This window comes from Simochromis diagramma, unplaced genomic scaffold (genome assembly GCF_900408965.1).
Source record: "Simochromis diagramma unplaced genomic scaffold, fSimDia1.1 OVJJ01000618.1, whole genome shotgun sequence".
Lineage (NCBI taxonomy): Eukaryota > Metazoa > Chordata > Actinopteri > Cichliformes > Cichlidae > Simochromis > Simochromis diagramma.
In genome coordinates, this window is record NW_024387423.1 from 11,797,230 (window position 1) to 11,822,760 (window position 25,531).

The 25,531-nt window shown below is 38.9% G+C and overlaps 4 protein-coding genes across 11 annotated transcripts in view; 3 read left to right on the forward strand and 1 right to left on the reverse strand.

The window, feature by feature from the left end:
• kcnn4 (potassium intermediate/small conductance calcium-activated channel, subfamily N, member 4) overlaps nucleotides 1–8,880 on the forward strand; it is a 24,485-nt gene extending 15,605 nt beyond the window's left edge. Inside the window, exons 5-11 of one of the 3 annotated variants that reach the window (XM_040012804.1) lie at nucleotides 973–990; nucleotides 1,466–1,576; nucleotides 4,933–5,054; nucleotides 6,101–6,170; nucleotides 7,260–7,426; nucleotides 7,556–7,567; nucleotides 7,614–8,880. In XM_040012804.1, coding sequence (XP_039868738.1) covers nucleotides 973–990; nucleotides 1,466–1,576; nucleotides 4,933–5,054; nucleotides 6,101–6,170; nucleotides 7,260–7,426; nucleotides 7,556–7,559 — 492 coding nt within the window. In that variant the 3' untranslated portion in view covers nucleotides 7,560–7,567; nucleotides 7,614–8,880. Of the gene's footprint in view, nucleotides 1–972; nucleotides 991–1,465; nucleotides 1,577–4,932; nucleotides 5,055–6,100; nucleotides 6,171–7,259; nucleotides 7,427–7,555 lie in introns of all 3 variants that reach the window. The other 2 variants (XM_040012803.1, XM_040012805.1) reach the window with 2 other exon arrangements.
• Nucleotides 8,620–15,259, reverse strand: si:dkey-79d12.4 (zinc finger protein 585A). 6 transcript variants are annotated; one of them, XM_040012796.1, is made up of 3 exons: nucleotides 12,682–12,785; nucleotides 12,531–12,578; nucleotides 8,620–10,760 (listed from the first exon to the last, which is right to left on the reverse strand). In XM_040012796.1, exons 2-3 carry the CDS (start codon nucleotides 12,573–12,575, stop codon nucleotides 8,952–8,954), a joined length of 1,854 nt encoding a protein of 617 aa, XP_039868730.1. In that variant the 5' UTR covers nucleotides 12,576–12,578; nucleotides 12,682–12,785; the 3' UTR covers nucleotides 8,620–8,951. The 6 variants fall into 6 exon arrangements, with proteins under 6 accessions (XP_039868730.1, XP_039868731.1, XP_039868732.1 ...); XM_040012797.1 differs by having other exon boundaries at nucleotides 12,688–12,762; XM_040012798.1 differs by lacking the exons at nucleotides 12,531–12,578; nucleotides 12,682–12,785 and adding an exon at nucleotides 14,975–15,259.
• smg9 (SMG9 nonsense mediated mRNA decay factor) lies at nucleotides 14,475–21,850 on the forward strand. The gene is made up of 14 exons (XM_040012802.1): nucleotides 14,475–14,652; nucleotides 14,745–14,912; nucleotides 14,995–15,069; nucleotides 15,270–15,501; nucleotides 15,608–15,705; nucleotides 15,823–15,935; nucleotides 17,122–17,233; nucleotides 17,430–17,525; nucleotides 17,692–17,777; nucleotides 18,531–18,637; nucleotides 18,721–18,828; nucleotides 20,556–20,681; nucleotides 20,773–20,917; nucleotides 21,637–21,850. The coding sequence occupies exons 2-14, from the start codon at nucleotides 14,766–14,768 to the stop codon at nucleotides 21,713–21,715; spliced, it is 1,524 nt and encodes a 507-aa protein (XP_039868736.1). The 5' UTR covers nucleotides 14,475–14,652; nucleotides 14,745–14,765; the 3' UTR covers nucleotides 21,716–21,850.
• A 613-nt stretch (nucleotides 21,851–22,463) lies between these two features.
• LOC120722055 (lymphocyte antigen 6B-like) lies at nucleotides 22,464–24,468 on the forward strand. Its single transcript, XM_040012807.1, has 5 exons — nucleotides 22,464–22,959; nucleotides 23,222–23,338; nucleotides 23,412–23,558; nucleotides 23,871–23,981; nucleotides 24,070–24,468. The coding sequence occupies exons 1-5, from the start codon at nucleotides 22,914–22,916 to the stop codon at nucleotides 24,309–24,311; spliced, it is 663 nt and encodes a 220-aa protein (XP_039868741.1). The 5' UTR covers nucleotides 22,464–22,913; the 3' UTR covers nucleotides 24,312–24,468.
• Nucleotides 24,469–25,531: the final 1,063 nt, after the last annotated feature.

Consider the following 25,531-nt stretch of genomic DNA (forward strand, 5'->3'; position numbering starts at 1 on the left):
TCTGCAAGACCTTGATATTACCAGGCGCTCACATGAAAAGACTGAGGGAGGGAAGCTGTCAGCATGCAGTGTACCCTGTGCAGTTTGCACAAAGATCTATGTGAAGTGTGATGGCTCTGCTGAGTGTGCCATAGTGTCTCAGAGAATTACAGCCAGGTTTAAGGTTTTTCATGTGTAAAAGAGCAAAAAAGGACATATATGAACATCTTAAAGTGAGATGTTTTTCTTAAAACAAGTTAGTTTTTTATGTTAATGCAAAAATGTTGGTAAGTTAAGACTGAAAAAAAGCTGGAGGGAAAGGTCAAGTGAGGGCAAGCAAGGAGTGGCTCCGTGTTTGAAATGGCAACACATTTTGCTGCTGCCTTGAATTCTGGTACAAGCAGATAAGAATCTCGGCCATGGCTCTGGATGTGGGCACAAGTCCGGTTTAGACACCTCTGTGACAGAGTGGAAAACAGTCCTCCCAATCTTTCCCTCTCTCTTTCTCCATCTCCCTTGTTTTCATTAAGTTCCCCCCTTATAAGGCAAAACTTTCCACCATATCCATTTTAGGTGGTTTATTGCCTTTGGCACCACTACAACAGGAGGGTGTGCCAACCTGTGCCCAGGGTTTGGAAAAAAATAGATTTCCCACTCCCATCAGGGCAGCTCTGGGAGCTAGAAACTTGGGGTGATACTCACACCTGTAATATGGTTGAAAGCCTCAATGTTCAGCACTTTGGCCTCTGTCCAGCTATAACTCAATTTGCAGCTGTTTTAAGGAGTTGACACCACTTTTTACATCCCATCCCTGTGTGAGGATGGATCCAAGGAAAGAGTTTGTACCTCCCAGGTTTAGCAGACGATGTAATGATATATATTTTGTGGCTGGTGGAATGAAGGATAAATATATCTTTCAGAACTCTGGCTCAAGCTTTATTGCTCATGCTTGGTCTTTCTCTCTCTCTCTCTCTCCTCTCTTTCTAATGCAAGCTGAAAAGTGGAAAACAGGTAAAAACTGGTTAACTTTTATCTTTATTCGTAATGGATATGAGTGCAGTGTTTTGTCTCTGTCTCCATTGATACATCTTTTTATAGATGTGGATGTGTTTTGCTTTGAGACCCATTCGAATATTCACCATCATTCTGTATTTCCCTATCCAGGAATAGCGCTAAGCTATTCTCAGAGGAAACCCACACTATTTTAGTGCCACTGAGGCCCGTCTAAGCATTGAACTTTTTGTGTAAATTTAGTTTTGATTTATTAGATGGAAGTACAAGGATCAACACTGAGTTTTCTGAAGAAGTTCTTTCCTTAGAGGGTAATGGACACGTAAAAAGACACGCTGGCCGCTGTCATTGAGCTTAACTTGCAAATTCAGGCTCATCAGTTTTGTCTCAGTATTCTGGATCAGTCTTACATAATCGCTGACGATCTGTTGAGACGACAACAAAAATACTAAAAGCTCTGTGTCTTGGGTTTTAGGGTGTTGCCTGCACCGCCATGCTGGTTGCAATCGTTACAGAGAAGCTGGCGCTGAACAAAGGAGAGAAACATGTGCACTTCTTCATGATGGATATCCAGATTTCTAAAAGGGTAAGAGCATGCAACAATTTTCTGCAAACCTGTATAAACATACAGTAATCAGCCGGCATGCCTTTTTTATCAAGTTCTTTCTTTTTTTGTTTTTTTCATTGCTTCCATTTGAAATATTCTGTAGTGGGTCATGTGACATTTGCATGTATGGGTCTTTTCCTGCTTATTATTCTTTTACTTCAAAGTTGATATTTGTGGTTTTGCTTGTTTTCCCCCTGCGAATCGCTGCAAATCATATATCCTTTGGGATACATGAAGTAGGTGTCCGGACAGCTATCGGTAACTGTTCATACCCACATTCAGTGTGCAGATTTGAGAACCATTTAATTTAGATAATCCCTCACAATGAACACCATGTCCGTGTTTGTTGCTGTCAGAGTCAATGGGACAATGTGTGGTAATGCAGTTGTAAGAACAGAGCAACTGGAAGTCTGTGCTGCATTGCCACACAGCATTGATACAACAAACTAATACACTTTGGTATGCTTTGTATACTTGGTATTCTGGGCAATAAAAAGGAACCCACAAGAAAAGGAGAATTTGAGTTTTTATGGTTCAAAATTCTGTGAAAGTTTAAAGAAAATATTGTTTACTACAGTTTTTTCTGAATGCTTAAACCCTAACTGTGATTCCTGTAGCACAATCTCTAAAACTATTCAGACTTATAGCAAAACCACTCACTGAGTTTGCAAAACTAAAAGCACAAAAACTGCTTTGCACTCAGTTTGCAATTTTGTAACACACACTTTGCAAAACTGTAGGCACAATTCACTGCACAACACTCAATTACCAAATTTCCAACACACTCCTAGCAAAAGTATGCACATGTATGGCTATCATTAACACTAATTTGCCAACTGTCTGGCACACTTTCACATGTGAAAACTTTTTTAGATAATTAGTTCACTTTGCAATCAGCCTAAGCACTATAAACAGGCCACAGGTAAGCTGTCTATGTGGAGTACAATGGAAGGAGCAGAAAGAGTGAGAAGTAGAAGAGGCCGAGGAAGAGGACGTGGAGGTGAAGAAGTAGGATGAAGAGGACGACAAGGACAAGGAGGAGCAAGAGGAAGATGAGGAGGGGGGAGAGGAAGATGAGGAGGGGGGAGAGGAAGGGTAGGAAGAGTAAGAAATAGAATTGCTGATGACATCAGAGCTACAATAGTGGACCATGTAATCAACCGTGGAATGACCCTGAGGGTAGCTGGCCAACGGGTCCAGCCTAACTCGAGCCGCTACACTGTAGCAAGTACCATAAGGACATCTTGAAATGAGAATCGGTTAGTACAGTCACTTCGCACAAAGATTTGTAGCACTGCCATATGCCAATGAGAAACACAACAATGCCATAGATGTAAAAATACTGAAATTGTTACTTTACAGAATTGCTAGACGACCAGATGCTGGGGGCAGAGGAAGCATGTTCACTGCAGACCAAGTAACCCATATAGTCATTATGGCGGTTGCAAATAATCCTATACTTGGAAATAAACACTTGTGTTTGTTTTGATGTGTTTGAATAAACACCAGTATTTGAAGTTTGGATCCCTCTATGCTTATGGATCTATGACAGAAGTATGAGCTCAAACTGACATAGCCTACCTTGTGCACAGAGAAAGCAAAAGCCAGATGTGTTTTGTATTCATACCATCAGTGTGCAGTTGGCGGATTGTGTGCTTAGTAGATGATGGCTTGTGTGTACTGTTTGATACGGAAACACCATTTTTACGAAGGTGTGAAGAGTTAATCTAGCTGTGTTTGCTTTTGCAAGAGAACTACAATGTTTTGATTATTGGGTGACAGGTTTTCTTATTTGTGTGAAGAGTTTTGCAAAATTAGCCAATAGTTACAAAAAATGTGCTTAAGCAATCAGAAAAAACTGTAATAGCTAAATATAAATGACATCAACAGCTCTCTTGTCCAACAAAAAATAATCTTGATAACAATTTATGTTAATATAAAAGTGTAACACATACATTTTCTGAGCTGTGTTGAAGTTCTCATAAATAGTGGCTCTAATTTTTGTAGCATTTGCATGAAATTTTTTGTGCAACAATCCAATAAACATGTTGTAACCATCAATTACCCTCCCTTTTAAATCATGCTTTTTATTTGTTCTTGTTTCTAATGTCTCTGTAAAGCACTTTGAATCACCTTGTTGTTGAATTGTGCTATACAAATAAACTTGCCTTGCCTTGCCTTGCCTTGCCTCCCATCACTGGTAGCTGCAGTGTTGTAAGCCAAACAAGAGACAGGATAAAACAGATAGAGATGTCAGGATGGATGAGTCACTGCTTTCCATGTTGCATGCACGCTTTGGTGTTTGATTCCTTTACTACAGGATTGTGTGGGAAAAGAGAAGGGAGAACTGCCAGGCTCTTGATGTCCTTTTCAAGGCGTCAAACAGAGGAAATAATCTTATCTCTGTCAGGAAAGAAACTTGTGTCACTTCAGGCCTGTGCAGCAGTGGGCAGGAAACTGCTGACGCGTGTGTTTTGCTTTTAAGGGTGTCTGAAAGTAAGTAGGAGAGGAATGTGGTTTCAAGTGTCTGCTTGTTGATGGGAAAAAGGGAAGTTACAAGAAATCATTTTCAGTGTCTTGGTAATACACAAAAATGTGTAATGACTGGCAGATTGTGCAGTCTTGGTTTAAAGCTGTGTTTTGTATAAAGCAGTACAGCTCCCCCCCAAACCGTGTAGCAATGTCTGACTGAAGTAGAAGCACTGCTTTGGAGGATACAACCATTTCCTCTCTCCTGGTGGCTGCATCCTGTCACAAGGTGCATCTTTATGCCTCGCTTTTGGTTGTTTTGGTTTGTGTGTGTGCATGTGCATGCATCCTCCTGAGCTTACTGGTGCAGTCCAGATTTACACTGATGGGAACAAGGGAAGACATCTGGATGCAAAACACTGACAACCTCTATTAATAACCCTCACAACAAGGTCGTAGTGACATCATCACAGGGTAGTTACAGTGATTTGAGCAGGAAGGTAAACAGACATGAATAGAATCAAAGAAAAAACAAAACAAAACAGGAGAATACAAGCGAAATCTAGAAATCTCAAGTTCCTAGTTTAGCCGTTATGGCCTGTTTTATAAATATCTGTATATAAGACTCACTGACCATAACAGCCACTATCTGAAAACAGCATCATTGTACAAAAGGGTGGAACAGGAAAGGCTATCTGGATTTCATCAGCTGGCCTGGACGATGTGTGCTGTACTAAAATCTTTAAAAGTTAACAGTTAGCGGCTCTGCACGAATTTTATCAGTCGAACATCCAAAGTTGATCGATATGTGCTGTCACCACATTTCTGTATGTTTAAGCAGTCAGTTCAAATGTTTCTTTTCCCAGATCCGCCATGCTGCTGCTAATGTGCTAAGAGAATGCTGGCTTCTTCATCGTGCAAACGTGACAAAGGGCAACCGCGGTGAGCACAGAAAACACCAGAGATGCCTTCTGGAAGCCATCAGAGTGTGAGTTACTGTATTGCAAAATAATACCTTCAGGCGGGGTGTCTGCGTGCGTGTTTCAGTCTGTGTGAGGGGTGTACAGTATGTGGGTGGTGGTTTGTGTGCCTTACATGTGTATTTTATGGGTCATTAACTAATTGTCAACATGCTCAGAGTCACCAATTTAAAGATGCTAATTTAGATTACTAATTAGATTTGTTTGCCTCTTTTATGTGGACAGGATATGTGTGAACAAGTGTCTGTTCTTCCTGGCAAGTAAATAAATAAAAGGCCCCTTTTTTAAATGATTATTTGAAGTGTTTGACAATAACTGACAACTATTGTGCAAACCTTTCGGGAGATACTTTTAAGAAGAATCACTTTTTTTCCTCCATAAATTGTGTCTGCTTGTAATTGAACAAGTTTCTCTTCTAAGAACAAGTGGATTACACAAGACAGGATGTCCGAAGCGCTGATCATGTGGTACATTATCCTGACAACAGCAATACATGTGTGAGAATATGTCAGCCTGTGTGAACGGGGTCGTACTTCCTGCTTTGAACTGTTCTAAACTATTATAAATAAACCCTGTGGGGAAAGTGTGAGAAGAAGGCACTTCTCTACTTTAAGAGTTACAGTATATACTGTAGTGAGACCCTTCTGCTGTCTTTGACCAGGTGCCTGATTGCAAAATTGGTTTTCATATGTCTTTGTTAGCTGATTGTCTGGATTATCTATTGAAGGAACTAAATTTAGACCTTTTCCACATTCGCCGCAAACCTTCTAGTAATGTTTTATAGCATTTCAACAAACTCAGCGTGACTCCTTTAATACTGAGTTATTGAATACTTGATTGTCAGAATATTCCTCAAATCAGAGTTTCTGTAAGTGTTTTATCTCAGTGTAGTCACTCATATTGGACGATCAACACTTCACAACATTTATTTTGTTTACATTCCTGTGCCTCAGGATAGCATTTAAAATAAGGTCTAATAAAATACAGTTTGAATTTTTCCACGTGTCTCAAAAATCACATTTACATTTGTTGGTTTTTTTTTTTAACTTCACAGATTTCGGCATTTACGCCTTAAACAAAGAAAACTAAGAGATTACGTCAGTGAGATGGTGGATCTCCCAAAGGTAAATAACAGCACATATGATTCACTGTAAAACTCCATTTATTTACACTTACAGGCCATTACATTTGGTATACATGTTCAGTCGCTCTGTAATGCAGATCTCTAATCAGCCACCTGACAGCTACTCAGTGCATTTAGGCTTGTACGTCAGGTCCAGGCGACCGGCTGAAATTCACACCAAGCATCAGAATGGGGAAGAAAGGTGATTTAAGTGACTTTAAAACAGGGTTGTTGATGCCATACGGGCTAGTCTGCATATTTCACAAATCTGCTGTGATTTTCCCACACAGTCATGTCTAGGGTTTTCAGAGAATGCTCTGAAAAAAGGAAATATCCAGTGACCAGCAGTTCCCTGGCCACTAACTCCTTGTTGATGTCAAAGGAGACTGAGCAGACTGGCAACAGTAACTCAAATCTCAAATAACCACTTTTTACAACCAAGCTATGCAGAAGAGCATCTATGAAAGCACAGCATGTTTAACCTTGAAGCAGATGTGCTACAGTAACAGAAGACCACACTGGGAGTGACATCTGCCAGCTATGAGGAGGAATCTGAAATTAAATATTGCTGTTTGGGGTTTCTTAGATAGAGCAGATAAATGCATACAAAAAAAAACTGGATGATGAGATTTTAATTTGTCAGAAGTGAACAGGCACAGAAAAGGTTTCCATGAGGAAAAAACACATTAAAAAGACATCACCTAGTGAGAGTCACAAATGTAATTCTGGAGCGCTGTAATTGCTGGAATTATATGAAAATGTGCCCAGTTTCACTAAATAAGCCGTTCTATGGTTACCTTACAGTCAGTTACGGTCTAACAATCTACTCCTGCTTACTGACTGAGTGCAGCTGAGCCGCAGCATAAAAAACAAACAGCTTCAAACAAAACAAAAAGCGATCCAAATGTTTTTGTCTGATTCCCTCAAAATCACTGTCAATCAGTCAGTAATCCACACAAACTCTGCAACATACTTTTAAAATGTATCTGCACAGAGTTCAGTAACGTTAGACTTTTGGTTCTAGTTTGAACTCCAAGTGTGTTTTCTTTTCAAAGCCAAAATATTTGTGTTGTGTGGTGGATTTCAACAGATGCAGATGATTATGTGCGACCTCAGTGCCAACTGGAATAACTCCTATCGGGAGCTGGAGCAGCGAATCCTCTCCATGGAGCAGAAGCTGGACGAGCTGAGTCGCTGCTTCCAACAAACGTCTGATCTGCTGTCTCAGGTTGTACGTCACCGCAACCCAGAGATCAGGTAAACAATACTTACAGATGCCAGTGTCACTGCACAGATCTGCTAAAAAACACACTGTAGGATGTCATATATCATACGTATATGCGCTTTGGAGAATAACAAAATTATTTTGTTGGGTTTTTTTTGTAGGTGACACGACTGCACGCAGTTGTTAAAAACAGTCCGTAGTGTTTTCATCTGAAGTATCCACGAATCCTCTCCAACCAGAGCTGCTTTAGACTCTTAACATGCTGAACCACTTGGAGGACTGGCATACTCACTAAAGATCATCTTTTGGCCCCATTCTGAGTGTACTGCACAGTGACTCACTGCTGTTAAATTATACAGATAAAATAAGACCTAAATTCACTGCTGGGAAATCCGAGTGCATTTTCAGGAAATCTGCTGGGTTTTCAAGCAAAAGGATTGGTGACAGAGCCCAAGAACTAACCTGATCTCAGTCAAGGACTGTGGAGGATCCTTTAATCTGCAATAACAACAGATCTGTAAACTTCTATTTGCAAGATATTATTGATGCTCTACATTCCTAGCTTATTCCTGTGGAATAAGCCATTTTGCATGTTTTAATTTTTGCAGTATTTCAGTGTTAATCCAACCATTTTCCATCATCTGAGACACGCAGTGTCTCAATAATTCATCACTGTTGTGCTCTCCTGTAGCCGTTTAAGTAAATCTTGAATGGAAATGTGTTTAACGGTAATAGACTTTGGTGAGTGAAGAGAATGAAGTGAATGTCAAATTAAACTTGATGAAAAGAAAGTTTTATTGCAAACTGTAAGTCGAAGGGATCCCATGGCTATTAACTGAAACTTGCAGACTTGCGTCGGCCACAGTTTGACGGAAGAAAAAACATCCAACACTTTACACCTGTTGAAAATAAAGAAACTTCAGTGGCCTTATAAGCTCATCTTTTAGCAATCCAACTGCTCCATCTAGTGGACAATATTAAAACACACAACAATAATCATAATAATAAAAACTACACGATTTTCTTCCTGATAATTGCGGATTCTTCAGCATCTCAAAGGAGCATAACATTTTCAGCTGTATTAAAACAGAAAACAAGATTTAATCAAACCTCTGTACAAATGTCACTAATAAGAAAGCACTTTGTGAGAACAGCTGCAAAACTGGACCAACTCTCTCTCTCTCTCTCTCTCTCGAGGATTAACTGGAGTTTTGTTTAAACTTAATCCAGTGCTGGAAAAAACGCCTCCTTGTTGGCTACCTTTATTTTTTTTCATTTCATTTTATTTTTTTAACTCCGGTAGTTAGTGTAGCAGCAGAAAAATGTATGAGAAACTAAATATGTAACATTTGCACATGGTAAAAACATGTTAATAACCATCTAAAACATGCTTATAATTCAAAGTCATTTAGAATGAGTGTGTTTATGTTTTTGCTTTATTTCTGTCACTGGAGGACACATGAATTAAACAGACTGGTGACAAGCAGGTGTCATGTGTGGCATATCTATTTTGATTTGTTGCTTGAAGAAATAAAAACTGATCTATTCGTACTTCTGTCACACCGTAGGCTTCTTCGGTTTGTTACTTGTCCTGTTTTTAAGCTGGTGCCATATGTATGCTGAAGGCCTGAGAAACAGTTCTCCGCAGTCACACGTGAAGGGCATTCTGCATGTTCTCTTGACTTTTCTTTTCCACGTGCAGCCAGAGGGAGATTTTTTTAGAGACCCGCCCTTCAGGTGCTGCGCCAGGAGTTTGGCTCCTGTGAAAGTGTCCCCACAGCTGACACAGATGTAGCTTATGGCCTCCGCGTGCTGAATACAGTGTCTCAGGAGGTGCAGCCTGTGTTTAAAAGCTCGTCCACATGGGCACTTGTGCGACCGGCGGCCTCGGTGGAGGTACCGGTGGCTGATGATGAGCGAGGGCTGCCGCAGGACAGCGCCGCACTGCCTGCAAGGGTAAGGCGCCTTGGAGCGCCAGCTGGTGTTCATGCGTTTCATCAAAGCCAAGCGATGGCTGTCATTCTCAAACATGGCTAGGATGGTTGGCATTGGTTGTGAGGGGGGGTTAAAGAGCGCACCCTCTTGGTATGTGTCCCGGGGTCTTGAAAGCACAGGAAAAGGGGAATGAAGGTTACTTGAAGGCGGTTGGTTTGGCTGAGCTAGGGCACCATTTGTCCCTGACGTTTGGCCATCACTGTGTGTTCCATTAATGGCCTTGCTCACGAACTTGGTTGACTGGAGCTGGATTTTTGTGCTCTGGGCTCCTCGGTTATCCTTTGCCAACAGTGATGGAGTAGTAACAGTGCACGCCTTGGTGCTGACCACTGACGTGTGAACTTTGGTTACGTGCTCTACTAAATATTTCTCAGAGGTAAAAAGGAATTTGCATATGTTGCATGCTTTCGGCATTGACTCAGAGCAGAAAAGCACCAAAGGCGATTTTCTCCCTTTGGGACACGGGTGGCTATAGTACAAGTTTTTGTGACTGAAAACTTGGCCACAGATGTCACAGGCATACAGAGCCAAGTGGTGTTTCTTAACAGCACTCTCAGTTAGAAAGGCCTTCTTGCACAGAAAGCATTGATATTTTACTCTTACGCCACTGCAGTGCAGCAAGTGGAGCTTAATTGACTTAAACGGACCTCTGCCGCACACAGTGCACATTACACTATTGGCAGCAGGAAAGGATGCACATGTCGTTTGGGAATCTGGACAGTCTGAAAAATGACCAGAATCATTGGGAAAACTGGAGTTGGAGCGACCATTTGTTTCAGAGTGATCTGGAGGCAGTTTATTAGGTTTAGAGTGTGTCATGACTTCATCTTCAGAAGCAGAGCTTGTTGAATCTTCTGCCATGTCGGAATCACTTTCAGTGCTAAGATCTTCATCATCTGCACCCAGTATGTACGCCACACTGTTTTTAGGCATCTCAGGCTTTATATCAGCTCTCTGTTCAGACCTCAGTGCTGGCAGTGAATCATGTTGAACAGTATCTGAATTTTGCTGCATTGTCTTCTCATTAGGAGAGCTGTCACTGCTCTGCCTCTTACAAATCAAAGAGGAATCTTCTTGGATAAACTCAGAGTCCGTACAGTGTTTCTCTGCATGTTTGTTCAGCTCCCAGACATTGCTGAAAGACTGATGGCATTTGTTGCAGACAGGTGGCAGATGCGCATTATCCAAGTGTGTAGAGAGTGACGTCAGGCGACGGAAACTAACCTTGCAGATGTGGCATGTGGCTTTGGTATTGTGGCTTTTATAATGTGAAATCAATTTCTTTAAGTTGTGGATGTTCTTCCCACATTCCCAACATTTTGATACCAGGTGCACATCTTCGTCGCTGCTCGAGTCTGCTGACATAACAGTCTGTGAATTTTGAACAGAAAAGACAAAAATCAGTTGAAATAGTCCAGAATATAGCACCTTGTTCCTGCATTTACTTTTATACCTGTGGCCCCAGAGACATGTGGACAATGAGTGGACTAAACATTCTGACATGGTTTGTAGTGATGCACTTTGGTTCGCTCAGAGTTCTCTTTAATTGGGCTTCTTCTGTTAGCCATTTAGCACGAAACCAAATCATGGGGAAAAGCTAAAAGTTTACCAACTCATCAACTGATTCAGACCAGAGAAAACAAACCACAGGTGTGAACATGCTCCTAAGATTTACAAACACTGTCTGAAATGGCTCAAAAACAAATGGTTGAACCAGATTTTCTAATGAACCATACGTTGGTGAATAAAAGATGGACCGATGGCTAGCTCACAGCACATCAGTGACCGTGAGCTAAAGTTCAGCCTCACACACCTGCTCACACGGCTGCAGGCTTTTCGTTTGTATTTATGATGTGTGAAGACATAAAACATTGTATAGAAGAGACAGAAAAATACATCAATAAGACACTGAAATATTAACCATTGATGAGGCCACAAGATTAGAATTTTTACAGTAGCCAGTTTAGTTTTTTGAAACCAGACTGATGTGAAATGGTAAATGTTAATGGCACTAATGGAAACCAGAATTAACTAAATTAACTTTTTTTTTAAATCAGGTGATTTGCCCCCTGTTGGCCATTAGATGAGATGGTTCAAGGAATGATTAAGGAACTTTAGCACTGGCTTCACTTTTCAGAACCGGAAGCTACATCTATCTTTTTTATTCAGTTAAAGAGCTTCTAATATGGCAAAAATATAGTGTATAGTTTTTAAACCTTATTGTAAAGCAAAGCTGCCCAACCTTTAAAGTATTTGTGGCATTTTTTTTTTTTTTTTTTTTTATTTGCACAAGTTGGTAGTCTGTACTTGCAGTTTTATGCCCTAATGGAATTAAAGTTAGTTAACCAACTTCCATGCTTTATTTCAAGAAGAGCGCGAACCCTAAGGTAGTCAAGTGGCAATCTGTGAGGCAGAAAAATTAAGTCGTCATGGAAATGCTAAAAAAAAAAAAAAGTTACTCTTGTTGCCAGCTGAAACTGGATTTTTTTTAGATCCACTTTCCAAACACTCTGGTATTAAAAGTCCTAAATTTGTTCTCAAAAGACAGTTAGAGAAAAACTGTTTCGACTTCCATTAGTTCCCCTGTTTACTGCAACTCCAAAATAATATGAATATTTTTGTAACTCAACATCGGGTGGAGCTAGAAGAGGCATCTGCTTCCACATCCATCTTTTACGTGCAGTCTGTTGGCTTCCACAACTAAATAAGTTAATAATAAATTAATATTTATAACTGAACAAACATTTAAATGTCATCTACATAGCTTAATATCTGTTATTATCTGGAAGCTTTGTTGTTGAGTAAACCAAGGTCTTGGCTAGAAAAAAAACAAAGCAAAACAAACACAAAGAAATTCAAATCACCCCCTAAAATTCAAGATATTACCTCTCTCCTGTGATGCTGTGACAAGTATGCACTTTTTCAAAAGTACACAGGTTAATAACAAAAATAAAAATAATTCAATAACATTTTTCAATACTTAAAATAAACATACTTTGTTTAGTAATGACTACTCTTCTCACAGGCATCCACACTCCAGTATCACAGTGCCACTTTGCCATTGAACTATCAACATTTGCTGGAAGAAACAACACACGTTCTCTCTTGTGGCTGACTTAATACTATACTAGATGCACTTACCCCGTCCACAAATACCGGTAACAGCAGACGGTTCGTGCAACTCATTTACTGTGAAAATATAAGTAGCTTAACTTGGTATAATGAGCAAATCCAGCTGTAGGTGGGATAAAAAACAGGTCTCCATATTTCAAAGAGAAAAAGAACAATTCACTTTTACATCGGGAAATCCTCCTGTCCTTTATGGCGTCCAAGATCTCTGTTCCGAACTCATCTACATCCGGTTTGAACCGGAAGAGATGAGCCTCCATCTCCCACAATGCATCGATGTGCTTTACCCACTGAGTGGACAAGCCAAGGCAACTCTAAATTATTCTTACTATAAATATAAATATTTTGCTGCTTGCTGCTGCAATTTTTAATCTACAGATTTATTAAAAAATAAATCTTTAATGCAAAGCGATCTCATGCTAAATTGCTAACATAAGAAGCCCATTATTTATTTTATTTTATTTTATTAATTTTTATTTAAAGAAAATTATGAGACACCTTACTTTTTTTTCTGAAATCAAGCTTATACACTAAGAAACGTATTCCCCTGCATCTTCTAAATATCTCTTTTTATGCATATATGTTTATATGCATTTTATGTTAAATAAGCAGAGTGAGTGGATGCCTGAACAATGGAGAAGATTTGAAGAACCCGGGTGATGTTAGAGCTGTAGTAACTGAAGAGGGATAACGCTTATACCAGGAAGATATGGCAAATAGTATTTTATGCTGGGTTAAGAAGAGAAGTGATGGTCAGTGAGCGGAAGTAAGAATTTATGCATAGAAGGAGCACTACAGATGTGATGTTTGCCTAAAGGGAGGGTGTTACAGCAAACAAGAGGAATGAAAGTTTGTAGAAGCAAGATGGAATTCATGTTCAAAAGAGCGAGAGGCAGGTGTAAGAGTGCAAAGTTGCAAAGAGTAGAGGTAGTCAAGGTAGATGAGCTTAGATATTTGGGGTCATCCATCCAAAGTAAAAGACAGTGCACAAGAGAGGTGAAGAAGAGAGTGCAGGCACGGTGGAGTGAGACAAGTGTCAGGCGTGATTTGTGTCAGAGAGAGGGCAGCAAGAGCGACAGGGAAGTGACACCTGTCATGATGTATGGCTTTAAAAAAAGAAAGACAAATAAGATAAATGAACCAAAACAGTTAAACAATGTGAAGCAAAGGAGAAGATCATAAAGATATATTTTCCTTATTCATTTATAATATTATCCTTCCAGATGTGTTTAGATCAGTGTCATATTAAAACAGTGGGTTTTTTTAATAACATGAAAAAATTACTAGTTGAAATTGAGATTGTGCTGCAAGTCTTTGACGATAAATAGATTAATTTATAAATTAAACAATTCAATAGGTTTTTTGGCTAGGAGCTGAGCATGCCGTTTTTCATTTTTTTTATGAAGAGAGAAAAACAAAACAAAACACAAAATACTGCGGGTTTACTTAACCCGAGATCAATCTAAATGAGTGCATAATTAAATAGTCGAAGTCAAATTTTATTCAAATTTTTAAAAATGTGACTCTTTTTTGAAATATAGATTAAAATGTTCTTGTGTAACAGCTTTATCAGATTTAATTCATTCATTCATTTAAAAATGAAGTCAAGTCAATAAAGTTTAATTTGACTTTGACTTGACTTCATTTTTAAATTAGGATGAAACTATGAAAAAAATCTGTGATACAGCTTTCATTACTGGGGAAATTTCAGATTTCAAAACAATGATTAAAACTAATTATATTATATTATATTATATTATATTATATTATATTATATTATATTATATTATATTATATTATATGTGTGATAAAATAGTTCCTGACAGGGGAACTAGTCATGTTTTAACTGTGTTTCAAATCGACTTCTTTTACATGACGAACAAGATGCATTTGTTTTGTACAAAAGAGATTTCCAGGCGGGTGGAACATTATCGCTTTCCTTATCCGCTCAGTTGAACCGTACACGGCAAACGCCAAGCCACGAAACAAACACTTCACCAGGAAGCCTTGGCTAGCCTTGTTTATAACCACCGTTAGGGTTGACTTGATATGATGAAATGATAGCTTCTAGCTAATTTTTACGTTTAAATGTTAACGATATTAAAAGCCATACCTTGAGACGTCGGTATTAGAGGTCTGTCTTTTAGGAAACAGAATTTTAATTATAAATAATAGCTTTATCTCGGCTCTACTACCCGTCGTTTACAAGCTTTCTCTAAACATCAGCTGTTCCAGGTGAGTCGCGATATGTCCGAGTCCGGTCACAGTCAACCCGGCATGTATGGGCAAGGGCGCAGGAGGAGGCGACGCCGAGGGGACAGAGATGTTGGCCCTCCGGGGCAAAATCTGTCCGGACCCAGTCGAGATCGGGATTACCAACCGAGAGAGCGAAGGGTACTTCAAACGATATGCTGCTTTGGCCTCTGATTTTATCTTCTCTACATCAAAATACTTACTCGAATCATTTTCTTTCCAGGATGGAAGCGAGGATCCACCAGGTCCTCTAATTCAGAAGACCCCCATCATTCTTGCGAAACCTCCCGGAGAAAGGGTAGGTGGGCTTGTCTTTGAGACCACAAACTGTAGTCTACAGTTTAAATTTGTGAGGTATCATTTTGCTTACCCTAACCGAATAGGAAGAATAGCCAAAATCAAAGAATATTCACAATGCCAGAACAAAACGAGCCGTGCTTGTTTGTGCTTACGAAGCACTTCCATCTCCAATTCGTGCTGTTGTTTATATATTCTAAGGCTAAACCCTCACAGAATACACCTGTCAGTGGAACACCAGTCCTTGAGAAGCCCATCATGCTAATGAAGGCCAGGGACGATGGAGTGAAGCCAGGGACACCTACTGAGTCGGCTGCACAGTCCTCTGGTCCACCCTCTAAGATAGAGCGGGAAGGGCAGCGACCTACTCAGCCTGTATACCAGATCCAAAACAGAGGAATGAGTGCTTCTGCATCGAGCAGTGCATTGGACCGTGAGTTGTTATAGACTCTACAAAAAGACATTTTATTTTCTTCTCCAAATTCAAAAGTATGTTCATGTGCAATAATTAAGGCCACAAGCTTTCATGTGACTTCCAGCCATGGTTGGGCAGTCCAAACTCCTTCCTCCGGAGAAAATGAAGCACAGCATTAAACTGGTGGATGATCAGATGAATTGGTGTGACAGTGCCATGGAGGTAAATTCATAGCATTTAATACATTTAGTTGATTTTGCAGATTTAAACAGTGCTTTCAGTTTACTTTATGATATGTGGTCAAAGGAAGCTGAGTGATGTTGTTGTGATGTGTTGCAGTATTTGAGGGACCAGACAGACATGTTGGTGGTGGGAGTTATTGGCTTGCAGGGAACTGGGAAATCCACCATCATGTCACTGTTATCTGCCAACACTCCTGAGGAAGATCAAAGGTAAGGTTAAAGAATAAGATCAAGATGTAAAGTGTTCTGCACTACACACACTACTGAGGTTTTTGCAGACACGTGACAACTAAATATACGGTGTTCAGTTTGGACCTGTGACAATCATGCTGATGGGTTAGGATGAAATGAATGGGACACCAGTTAGAGACCATTCCACACCTGTATAGCACCCACTGGGAAAAATCTGTATTTCCTGGATGGAGGTTGGCGGCAGTTGCTTTGAAATGATTGCCAAAGTTTCAGTCACACCGGACTAGATACTATTTCATGACTCGCATTTAAAAATTTGGAGTCCCTGATGGTTTGGCAAAAACCTCCTTGTTGAGCAATATCCGCATGACTCACATGAGAAATATCAGTAGTGTTTTGGTTTGGGCCAAACTCATGCACATAGGCTTAACTGGTGATTTTTAAATTGCAGAAGATTTGAAATGATGAAAGTGCTTAATTACACAAAAAGACAGGAAAAAGGTCTTTGGCTTGTCTTAAAGCACGCTGAGTGGTCACTGATAATAGAAAAGTACTCTATAATTGCCATTCACTTAAATTGATCCAACACACAAACTGTAGGGAACGGTGATGTGATGTGATGGCTGAAGCTCAAGAGACGGCGCATTTCATTTACTATTTAGAAGGTTATTGGTTTAAACCCTAGGTGCTCCAGTCTGCATGCCAAATATCCTTGGGCAACAAACTGATTCCTAAATTCCTCTCCGATGCATCCATCAGAGTGTGACGCACATAACCCAGGAGGTGCCCAGGAGGCACTTTCCCTTATTCAAGTGAAATGCCTACTTAAGTTAAGAGGGAATGAGGTAATACAACCGTAGAACTTGTCTGAATACATTTTATCCCTCCCATCAAAACGCAGAACATCTAGTTCCCAACCACTGAGCCGTGGCACATTGGTGTGTCGTGGAAGATTATGTGGTTCCACTCCTGCAGGGAAAAATTATCAATATGCTTTTTGTAACATTTTGTTTGGTGGTGTGCCATGTGATTTTTCTAATATGAAATATACTCAATATAATACTCTATATTTGTCTGATAATTACAGATGCATTTCTTTTTTTAAAGGATCAATGCGAGTACTTTTAATAATTAATTTGAGAAAAATCACTTGAACAGTTCTTTGGAGGTGATATTGAATAAAAACGTGTGTTTGTTTGAACAGGAGTTTTGTATTCAGACCCCAGACTCAAGAAATCAAGGAAAGAGGCGGAAATCAGAGCACAGGGATTGATTTCTTCATCACACAGGAGAGAGTTATCTTCTTGGATACGCAGGTGTGAATGAAGTATTGTGATTAGAAATGACAGTTTCTACGGTTTACTGTAGTATTTTCTTTTTGCTGTCAGAATGTAAGTTGGTACAAACTGTCTGTAATGTTAACCTTGGAACTGCAAGATGTCTAACTGTGGTTAAGGATTTGTTGTGCTGAAGCAACAACATGTTTCACTGTGTTTAAATGTCATTCTTCAGCCAATGCTTAGCCCATCAATTCTGGATCATCTTATCAACAATGATCGGAAGTTACCTCCAGAATACAATCTTCCTCATACATATGTTGAGATGCAGGTATGTGGCTTGCCTGCGGAGGACAGTATATAATAATATGAATGCTGGTGCTAAACACCTGTGAACTTTAGTTTTGGGATTCATTGTTTGATGTTGGTTTAGTGATCGTATTTATTCTTTTCTACAAATAAAGCATGTTTGTACTCTCTGTATAATTCCTCTACAGTCTCTTCAGATCGCTGCCTTCCTGTTTACAGTATGCCATGTTGTAATTGTGGTTCAAGACTGGTTCACTGATTTGAACCTTTACAGGTAAGTATTTTAGGTCTGCGATGGACCTGTGCTCTCAAGATGGTTGTGATTATAATTTTAAAGCCCAATACTCTCAAAGGAATGCTGAACATTTCATGCTATATCTTAAAAGGATATTTGTTTTTGCTTTTTCATAAGCTCAGCAATGTTGTTCTTTCAGCCAGTCTGACATTTTAAACAGGCAAATCCAGACCTGTGTAAAATGTCAGACTCCATGCCCATCTAACATGTGCTGACATTTATTACCTTTTGTACGCCACAATCCATTTGGATCAGTTCATGACTCATTTTCTTCACACAGCATAACAAACAATCTGAGCAACTCTGGCTATGTGATTAAAAACCTTTTCCCTTTGCATAGCATTCTTGCCTAATGCTGAAAATATTGCCATTAAAAGCAAGTTTTCACTGGCTTTGTACATAGCTTAAAATGATATCTCTGTAGTAGAAAGCTACAGTTTTAATCAGCACAAATATTGATATGATTATGTATTGTTTTGGCATCCTTTGGTGAAAAATCAATGTCAGATTACCAAACAATGTTTTTTACCAGGGTTATTGCCAAGTAGCATCTCACATTGGCACAGCAGGAAAATGGCAGATTCTGTATATTTACATATGTAACTATCCAAGCAAATTTTACCTGTACTCTTTCCACTCAGTAAAATGATCTAATTCTCATTATTATTGCTTCTTGTGACACAAATTGATTCCACAGCTGAAGTTATATTATGGTGTCACCTTTATGGACAGGTTTCTTCAGACTGCTGAGATGCTGAAACCTTCCACACCATCTGCAAGCCACGACAGCACTGGCTCTTCAGGCAGTGATGACGGAGCAGAGTATTATCCACATATAGGTGGCTGTTTAATGCTGACGCGCTATATTTGACACACAAACCAAATTTAAGCATGTCAAAGTTTAAATTTCTTTCTCCCCCAGTTTTCCTCCAGAACAAGGCCAGACGGGATGATTTCTGCCCAAGAAATCTGAAGAACATGCATATGGTGGTCGACAAATTAATGGCTCATTCTCACCTCAAATACAAAGGTGCAAAACTACAACAAATTTCTCTTTATGTTAATGTTTTATGTGTAAGTAGTAATGAATGCCAGTAAGGGAGCTGGTAGAAGAAAATGAATGTGATATGGTGGCAAAAAAAAGTTAAGTAAATGCTAAGAAATTATCTACATTTAAAGTACTGTGCAAATCTTGAGTCACCCCTCAAAACATGAAAAAAAAAACATGAATGGAAATGCAGTGTATAAGGAAAATACGAAACTTTAAAGTCAGTATTTGGAATGACTACTTTTTCTCTCCTGAACTCTCTTAGGAAAGCTTTGTTATTATTTCTTTAAGCAGTCTTCAGGAACTGTTCTCCACATTTATTGAAGGACAGTCAAAACTCTTCTTTCGACGTTGGCTGCTTTTTGTTACATTTTCTATGGATGATTGCAAACAGTTTTAATTATTTTTGATGTCCAGGTTCTGGGGAGGCCAATCCATGACTGATATAGGGCTGGGCAATATGAGGAAAATCTATATTGTGTCATTTTTTTACTATATCAAGATACATGATATATATCGCGATATGTTTAAATAACCTCCAAAACAAGTGTCATTTTCAATCATGCAGTGCCAAAAATGACACTGGTGTACTCATTTAAATTTTTTCTACAAAGAATCTGAATGAATTGACATGTTTTATTTTAACAGTAACCATCAGTTTCATACAGGGATTTTTCACAAATGACTATGCTGTCACAGTAAGTCTCTTTCTGTGGTCAACACTAGACCTTTAACAAATAAAGAACATAGCAACACAAAAAACTTTGAGCAATAATTCACGAGACAAAACAACTGAAATTAAAAAGGTGCTCCTTTGTGCTTTAGAACATATAAAAAAATGTGATGACCTCAAATTATAGAGACAAAAGTCTACATAATGACTATAAAAACGACTGACCAAGAACAGTCACTGTTATCACAGATGGTTTATTTGAGGTTTTCTTTGGTGTGGGTAGACGTTGACATGCAGAGTTTAAATTGGTCTTAATTTTGAAGTTGAACTTGTGGTACTGATACCTTTAGGGGCATAATTTTACAGCATGTTTCGCAAATTACCCCATTTTGTTTGGCATCCTCCTTGTGAAAGTCAAACAACAGCGAGTCTCATTCCCTCGCTCATCCGATACTCATGCTGTTGCTATTTTTCCTTATCCAGGAGTATATAGAGACATATCCTCAACGCAGTTGCTGGGTAGAAGAATTTCTGGGTGGGGGGTTTATAGCGCCCACCCCCATACTGATAGTGTTCCTGTGAGTGTTTTTCTAGCCAGGTATGCTTTTATGGCATTGACAGTGTGTTTGGGATCATTCTCCCATGATCAATGTCAAAATTAATCCTTTTCTGCATTCATAACTCTATCAACACCACTGGCTGAAATACCTCCCCAAACTATGACCCTCTACCATGTTATACAGATGGCTGTAGACAATCACTGTTGTGCCTCTCTTCTGACCTCCATACATATCACTGATGATTTAACCCAAAAGTTCTAAATGTGCATTCAGGAGTGGTAAAAGGCTCCATCAGGTTTATGGTGTTTCTAGATGAAAACCTTTTGTTTGCTTTGTACTTGTGAGCAAAATGACATTTTGTGACTGTTCAAAGGTTTTTAGTGAATGTGTTTGGTTTTGTAGTCCTGTAAACAAGGCATCACTTCTGAAGTGGATTAACAGGCTGCCCGCAACTATAACATGTGTTTTATTCTCAGGAACATTATCCATGCTCGACTGCAATGTCTTCCCAGGCCTGGGGCAGGACTATCTGACAACCGAGGTCAATATGTTCTTGCTTCCTGTGCAGGAAAATGACGGGGAGGATAATTTGACCAAAGCAGGTTACAAACATTTATTCTTCTCATAAGGTAAAACTCAAGTGACCTCTCGTGTGTTGTGTGAAAAATAAATGAATCTTTGTACGTTGTTTAGGGTCAGGAACGTACCCACTGTTCTCTCTGCTCCCCGGCTATAGAGGACACCCGGCCTTTTCCACCATGGTTTCAAAACTCCGCAGCCAAATACTGGCCATGCCCCGCTGTCAGCTGTCACACACTATTCTCACTGAGAAAAACTGGTAAACATCATATCAGTACTATTTATTTATAAATGAATAATTATTTTATTCATATTCCACTATTCAAAAAGTGTAGGTGACTAATCCGTGGGAAAAAAGTGAGACAACCAAGTATAAATGAGGAAATACATCCTGCACCCAGGGTGAGAATCAGTTTTATGTTTTAAACTGGTTTGCTCAACAAAGCCATCATAAATATAATTATTTTTGAACTCCCATAGAAACAGTTTCTATTCCCTGTGGAAGAAATGCAAAATATCTATTAGAGATGAGGGGTCTCTCTGCTTCCCTTTACTTTCAGTGACTACAACCTGCTGTCTTTTTGTTTTGTTTTTTGTAAACAACAGAAAATGAGCGCTGGTGGTTTGTTGTGAAATAGTTTTCTGAGGTGCAACTTGCTGCATGTACCTACAAGCACAAAACTTTCAGAGTAGTGAAAAATATTTCTTGCTGTGGGATATCAGGTTAATTTTTTTCTGAACATGCTTAAAACAATATCAATTGAAAATGAAATACTACAGTGAAAAGAAACCTATTTCCATGCCATATAAAGAAAGTAAAAGCGTTAATAATTAAGGTTGGTGCAGAAATGCATAATATTTGGATTTTTTTCTTCTTTGTACTATGTCACTGTAATTTTGTGAAATCTTGAGACATTATTGGGATTTCGTTTAAGTTTATCCCTCTGTTTCCTGTCTTAACTTTCTTTGTTTTCACAGGTTTCACTATGCAGCTCGTATCTGGGATGGTGTGAAAAAGTCCTCGGCCCTCTCTGAATACAGTCGTCTGCTCTGCTGACACGTGTTTAACTGCTCTTATGTACAGTTTTATTTCACTGATCAGATCACACAAAGACGAAAGAAGTGCAGCTGAATGGGATGTTGAAAAAAAAAAAAACATCACTGGGGCATAAAATAAATATAATTATTCAGACTTTGAGTCCTGCTTGTTCTATAGTGTCCTGGGACTCTCCTCAGGAATTCTGATAGTTACAGATAAAGTTACAGCCTGTGCAGAGGTGGTGAGCGGGAAAAGAAAGTGTCTTCTCTCAGCAGATCTCTAATAAAAATGCGAGAATAGTTTTTAAATTCAAGTCATTCTTGACTGTGTTTCAGTTTTGATGCACTGATACTTAACATGTTTTATAAGGTGAAAATACAGATTTCTGTCTTGTTATTACCTTTGTAAAAAGAGTATGGTAAATATGAAAGAGAGAACTGGTGGGCCTGGTTTTTTTTAAAGATATATGTTGTATTGTAGAATGCATGTAGCATGCATCACAGTCAGTTTTTTTTTTTTTTTTCATTCAGTGCCACTAGAGTGGTTGCATGGTTAAAACATACTCTGCTGACAACTGAAACAGTCACTGGTTATCAAAGAAAAAAACAAAAACAATTCACGTCCGTTCTAAAAGAAAATGATTTGCAGCCTAAATGCAGCCTAAACATATTTTAGCAATAGAATGAAATGACTTTAAAGAATATTCCATCAAATATATGATACAAAAATCAGCAATTTAATAACACTAAAACTTCAGCTATGAATAGAAGCATATATATAGCCACCTGTCATCAATACACTGATACAAAAATCAATAAGGCATTTTATTATCACTAAAACTTCAAACAAATAAACAAACTGGAACTAAACAGGTTTTTAAACTAGTTTTAATAGATATTATTCTTCCTCATACATATGTTGAGATTCAGGTATTCTATGTTATTCTGTCAGTCCTGATGGGACTGACAGAATAGATGTTATTCTATTTTAACTTTGGAGATTTCTAACTAATACCAATTTAATTATCTAGATATAGGTTCTATGAAGTCTATTCATATGCTGTTTCAAAGGCTTGTTTTTGATAGTCAGGTTCTTTCATTGTCAAAGGAGGAGTTAAGGAGTGGTCACAGCAAGAAGACCACTTCCCCCCAATAAGAATTACTTATAAACTGAACAGAAACTAAACAGAAATTCACTTCTATCTGACCATCACACAATGCATATCCTTGTGCTGATCCTTGGGATGGTGCTGCTCCCTAAAGGCAAGTTTTTGTTCAGTTATCTGTTCTTTAACATTTTTAAACCAGCAAGTTCTGTAATATTCAATGAAATGTTTTCTTTTTTAATGCTTTTACAACAAGTGTCATTACATCTTAGTAAAGGTTTGTCTATTCTACAAATGATTGTACTATTTATTGTACTGTTAGCTATCTATTTTTCAAACTGTTTTAGTGAATGTTTTAGAATATGTCCATGCATTGGAAGCAAGAGAAAGTTTACTTGTCTTTATCTTTGTTTTATCAGCCTATGCATTGAAATGTTACGAATGCATACCGGACCTCTCTGGAAGCTGCGCTCAGACAACAAAAGAATGCCCTTCCAACACTCAGTGTGCATCAGTCAGAATAGCTTCATATGCAGGTTTGATTTTGTATAGTTTTTATTTTATTCTTCTTTTAAACTGGTTCAGTTTTCAATGGTCTTTTTGTTGCAGATGGTTCAAAACTGGTTGATATTAAAGGTAAAAGTTGTGCTGCGGCTGAGGAGTGTGTTCAGGCCTCAATCAACTTTGGAGGCGCCCAAACTCTAATTACCACCAATTGTTGCACCTCTGATCTTTGCAACTCCCAAGATGCCCCTGGTAATTTCTATCATGCTTCTTGGTATTTTGAAATGTAATTTCCTGTCCTTGAAACTTAAAAAATAAAAAATCTTTTTATCAAATATGTTGAGAAATTTTAAAGTGGGTCAATCGTCATATTTGCTTGAATAGATCAGGGCAAAATAATCAATCTGTGAAAATTTCCTGATTGAAAATTCTCAAACAAACATATTAGTAACATAAATGGTTTTTCTTTTGTTTTCTGTTGTTTTTTTTTCCAAGCTGATGTTTTTGGCACACAGTTAAAATAAGCAGGGAAACAAATATTACAAATATTTCTGTATTCAACAGAGGGCAGCATCTCATCTCCAAATGGGAAAAAGTGCTTCCAATGTGTTGGAAACGATTGCACACAAACTCTAAACTGCAACGGAAATGAGGACCACTGCATCTCATCAGCAAGTAATATACCGACAGGATTCAGTGTCTGCATGTTTGTTCTTTTCTGCTCAGACAAATGTTCTGTTATTCCTTCCTTTCATTTCCTCAGTGACTGCAGAAGGACAAAAGGTGACTGTAAAGGGCTGCGCCTCCAAGCTGATTTGCTCAAGCACACAATCTCCACAGATCACAGGAATCACTGCAGCAGAAATCAGCTGCTGCGAGGTTGACCTCTGCAACAGTGCTGGGATGACAACTACATCACAGCACAGTAGTACAACTGCTGGCACTACAGCTGTTGGCCGTCTGCTCTTTGTCACAACGCTGATCTCTCTGGTCTTGTTCTCTTAGCTGATGAAACAACAGCATCACATCCCAGCTTTTCATATGACTGTCACAATGTTTCCTCCCATTTCACCAGACCTTAAAAAATAATTGAAAATGTTGTAACTAAATATAATTTTGGGTTTGTGGAAAAAAATTAACGAATAAATTTCTTAAAATCCTATATGCATCTCTGTTTCCTTTAAGTCTCAAAATCATTTTGCACGCACATTTAAAGGTTATCGTAAGGAGTCAGTGAGACATTTTCCTGAATTACAGTTTTTTCTGAATGCTTAAACCCTAACTGTGATTCCTGTAGCACAATTTCTAAAACTATTCAGACTTATAGCAAAACCACTCACTGAGTTTTCAAAACTAAAAGCACAAAAACTGCTTTGGACTCAGTTTGCAATTTTGTAACACACACTTTGCAAAACTGTAGGCACAATTCACTGCACAACACTCAATTACCAAATTTCCAACACACTCCTAGCAAAAGTATACACATGTATGGCTATCATTAACACTAATTTGCCAACTGTCTGGCACACTTTGACATGTGAAAACTGTTTTAGATAAGTAGTCCACTTTGCAATCAGCCTAAGCACTATGAACAGGCCACAGGTAAGCTGTCTATGTGGAGTACAATGGAAGGAGCAGTAAGAGTGAGAAGAGTGAGAATCAGAGGAGGCCGAGGGAGAGGACGTGGAGGTGAAGAAGTTGGAGGAAGAGGACGTGGAGGAGCAAGAAGAGGACGAGGAGAGGAAAGAGGAAGGGTAAGAAGAGTAAGAAACAGAATAACTGATGACACCAGAGCTACAATAGTGGACCATGTCATCAACCATGGGATGACCCTGAGGGAAGCTGGCCAACGTGTTCAGCCTAAACTGAGCCGCTACACTGTGGCAAGCATCATTAGGACATTTCGAAATGAGAATCGGTAAGTACAGTCACTTTGCACTAAGATTTGTAGCACTGAATGGATCTATAACAGAAGTATGAGCTCAAACTGACATGGCCTACCTTGTGCACAGAGAAAGCAAAAGCCAGATGTGTTTTTCATTCATACCATCAGTGTGTAGTTGGTGAATTGTGTGCTTAGTAGATGATGGCTTGTGTGTACTGTTTGATACGGAAACACCATTTTTACAAAGGTGTGAAGAGTTAATCTAGCTGTGTTCGCTTTTGCAAGAGAACTAAAATGTTTTGATGATTGGGTGACAGGTTTTCTTATTTGTGTGAAGAGT

Excerpts from the sequence above, each read along its gene's own strand:
- si:dkey-79d12.4 (XM_040012796.1), bottom strand. The coding sequence starts at position 12,575 with ATGAGTTGCACGAACCGTCTGCTGTTACCGGTATTTGTGGACGGG. Across the intron at positions 10,761-12,530 it reads TACCGGTATTTGTGGACGGG|ACTGTTATGTCAGCAGACTC; the intron begins GTAAGTGCATCT and ends CAAAATTCACAG.
- smg9 (XM_040012802.1), top strand. The coding sequence starts at position 14,766 with ATGTCCGAGTCCGGTCACAGTCAACCCGGCATGTATGGGCAAGGGCGC. Across the intron at positions 14,913-14,994 it reads ACCAACCGAGAGAGCGAAGG|GATGGAAGCGAGGATCCACC; the intron begins GTACTTCAAACG and ends TTTTCTTTCCAG. Across the intron at positions 17,778-18,530 it reads ACTGATTTGAACCTTTACAG|GTTTCTTCAGACTGCTGAGA; the intron begins GTAAGTATTTTA and ends CTTTATGGACAG.
- LOC120722055 (XM_040012807.1), top strand. The coding sequence starts at position 22,914 with ATGCATATCCTTGTGCTGATCCTTGGGATGGTGCTGCTCCCTAAAG. Across the intron at positions 22,960-23,221 it reads GATGGTGCTGCTCCCTAAAG|CCTATGCATTGAAATGTTAC; the intron begins GCAAGTTTTTGT and ends TTGTTTTATCAG. Across the intron at positions 23,982-24,069 it reads CCACTGCATCTCATCAGCAA|TGACTGCAGAAGGACAAAAG; the intron begins GTAATATACCGA and ends TCATTTCCTCAG.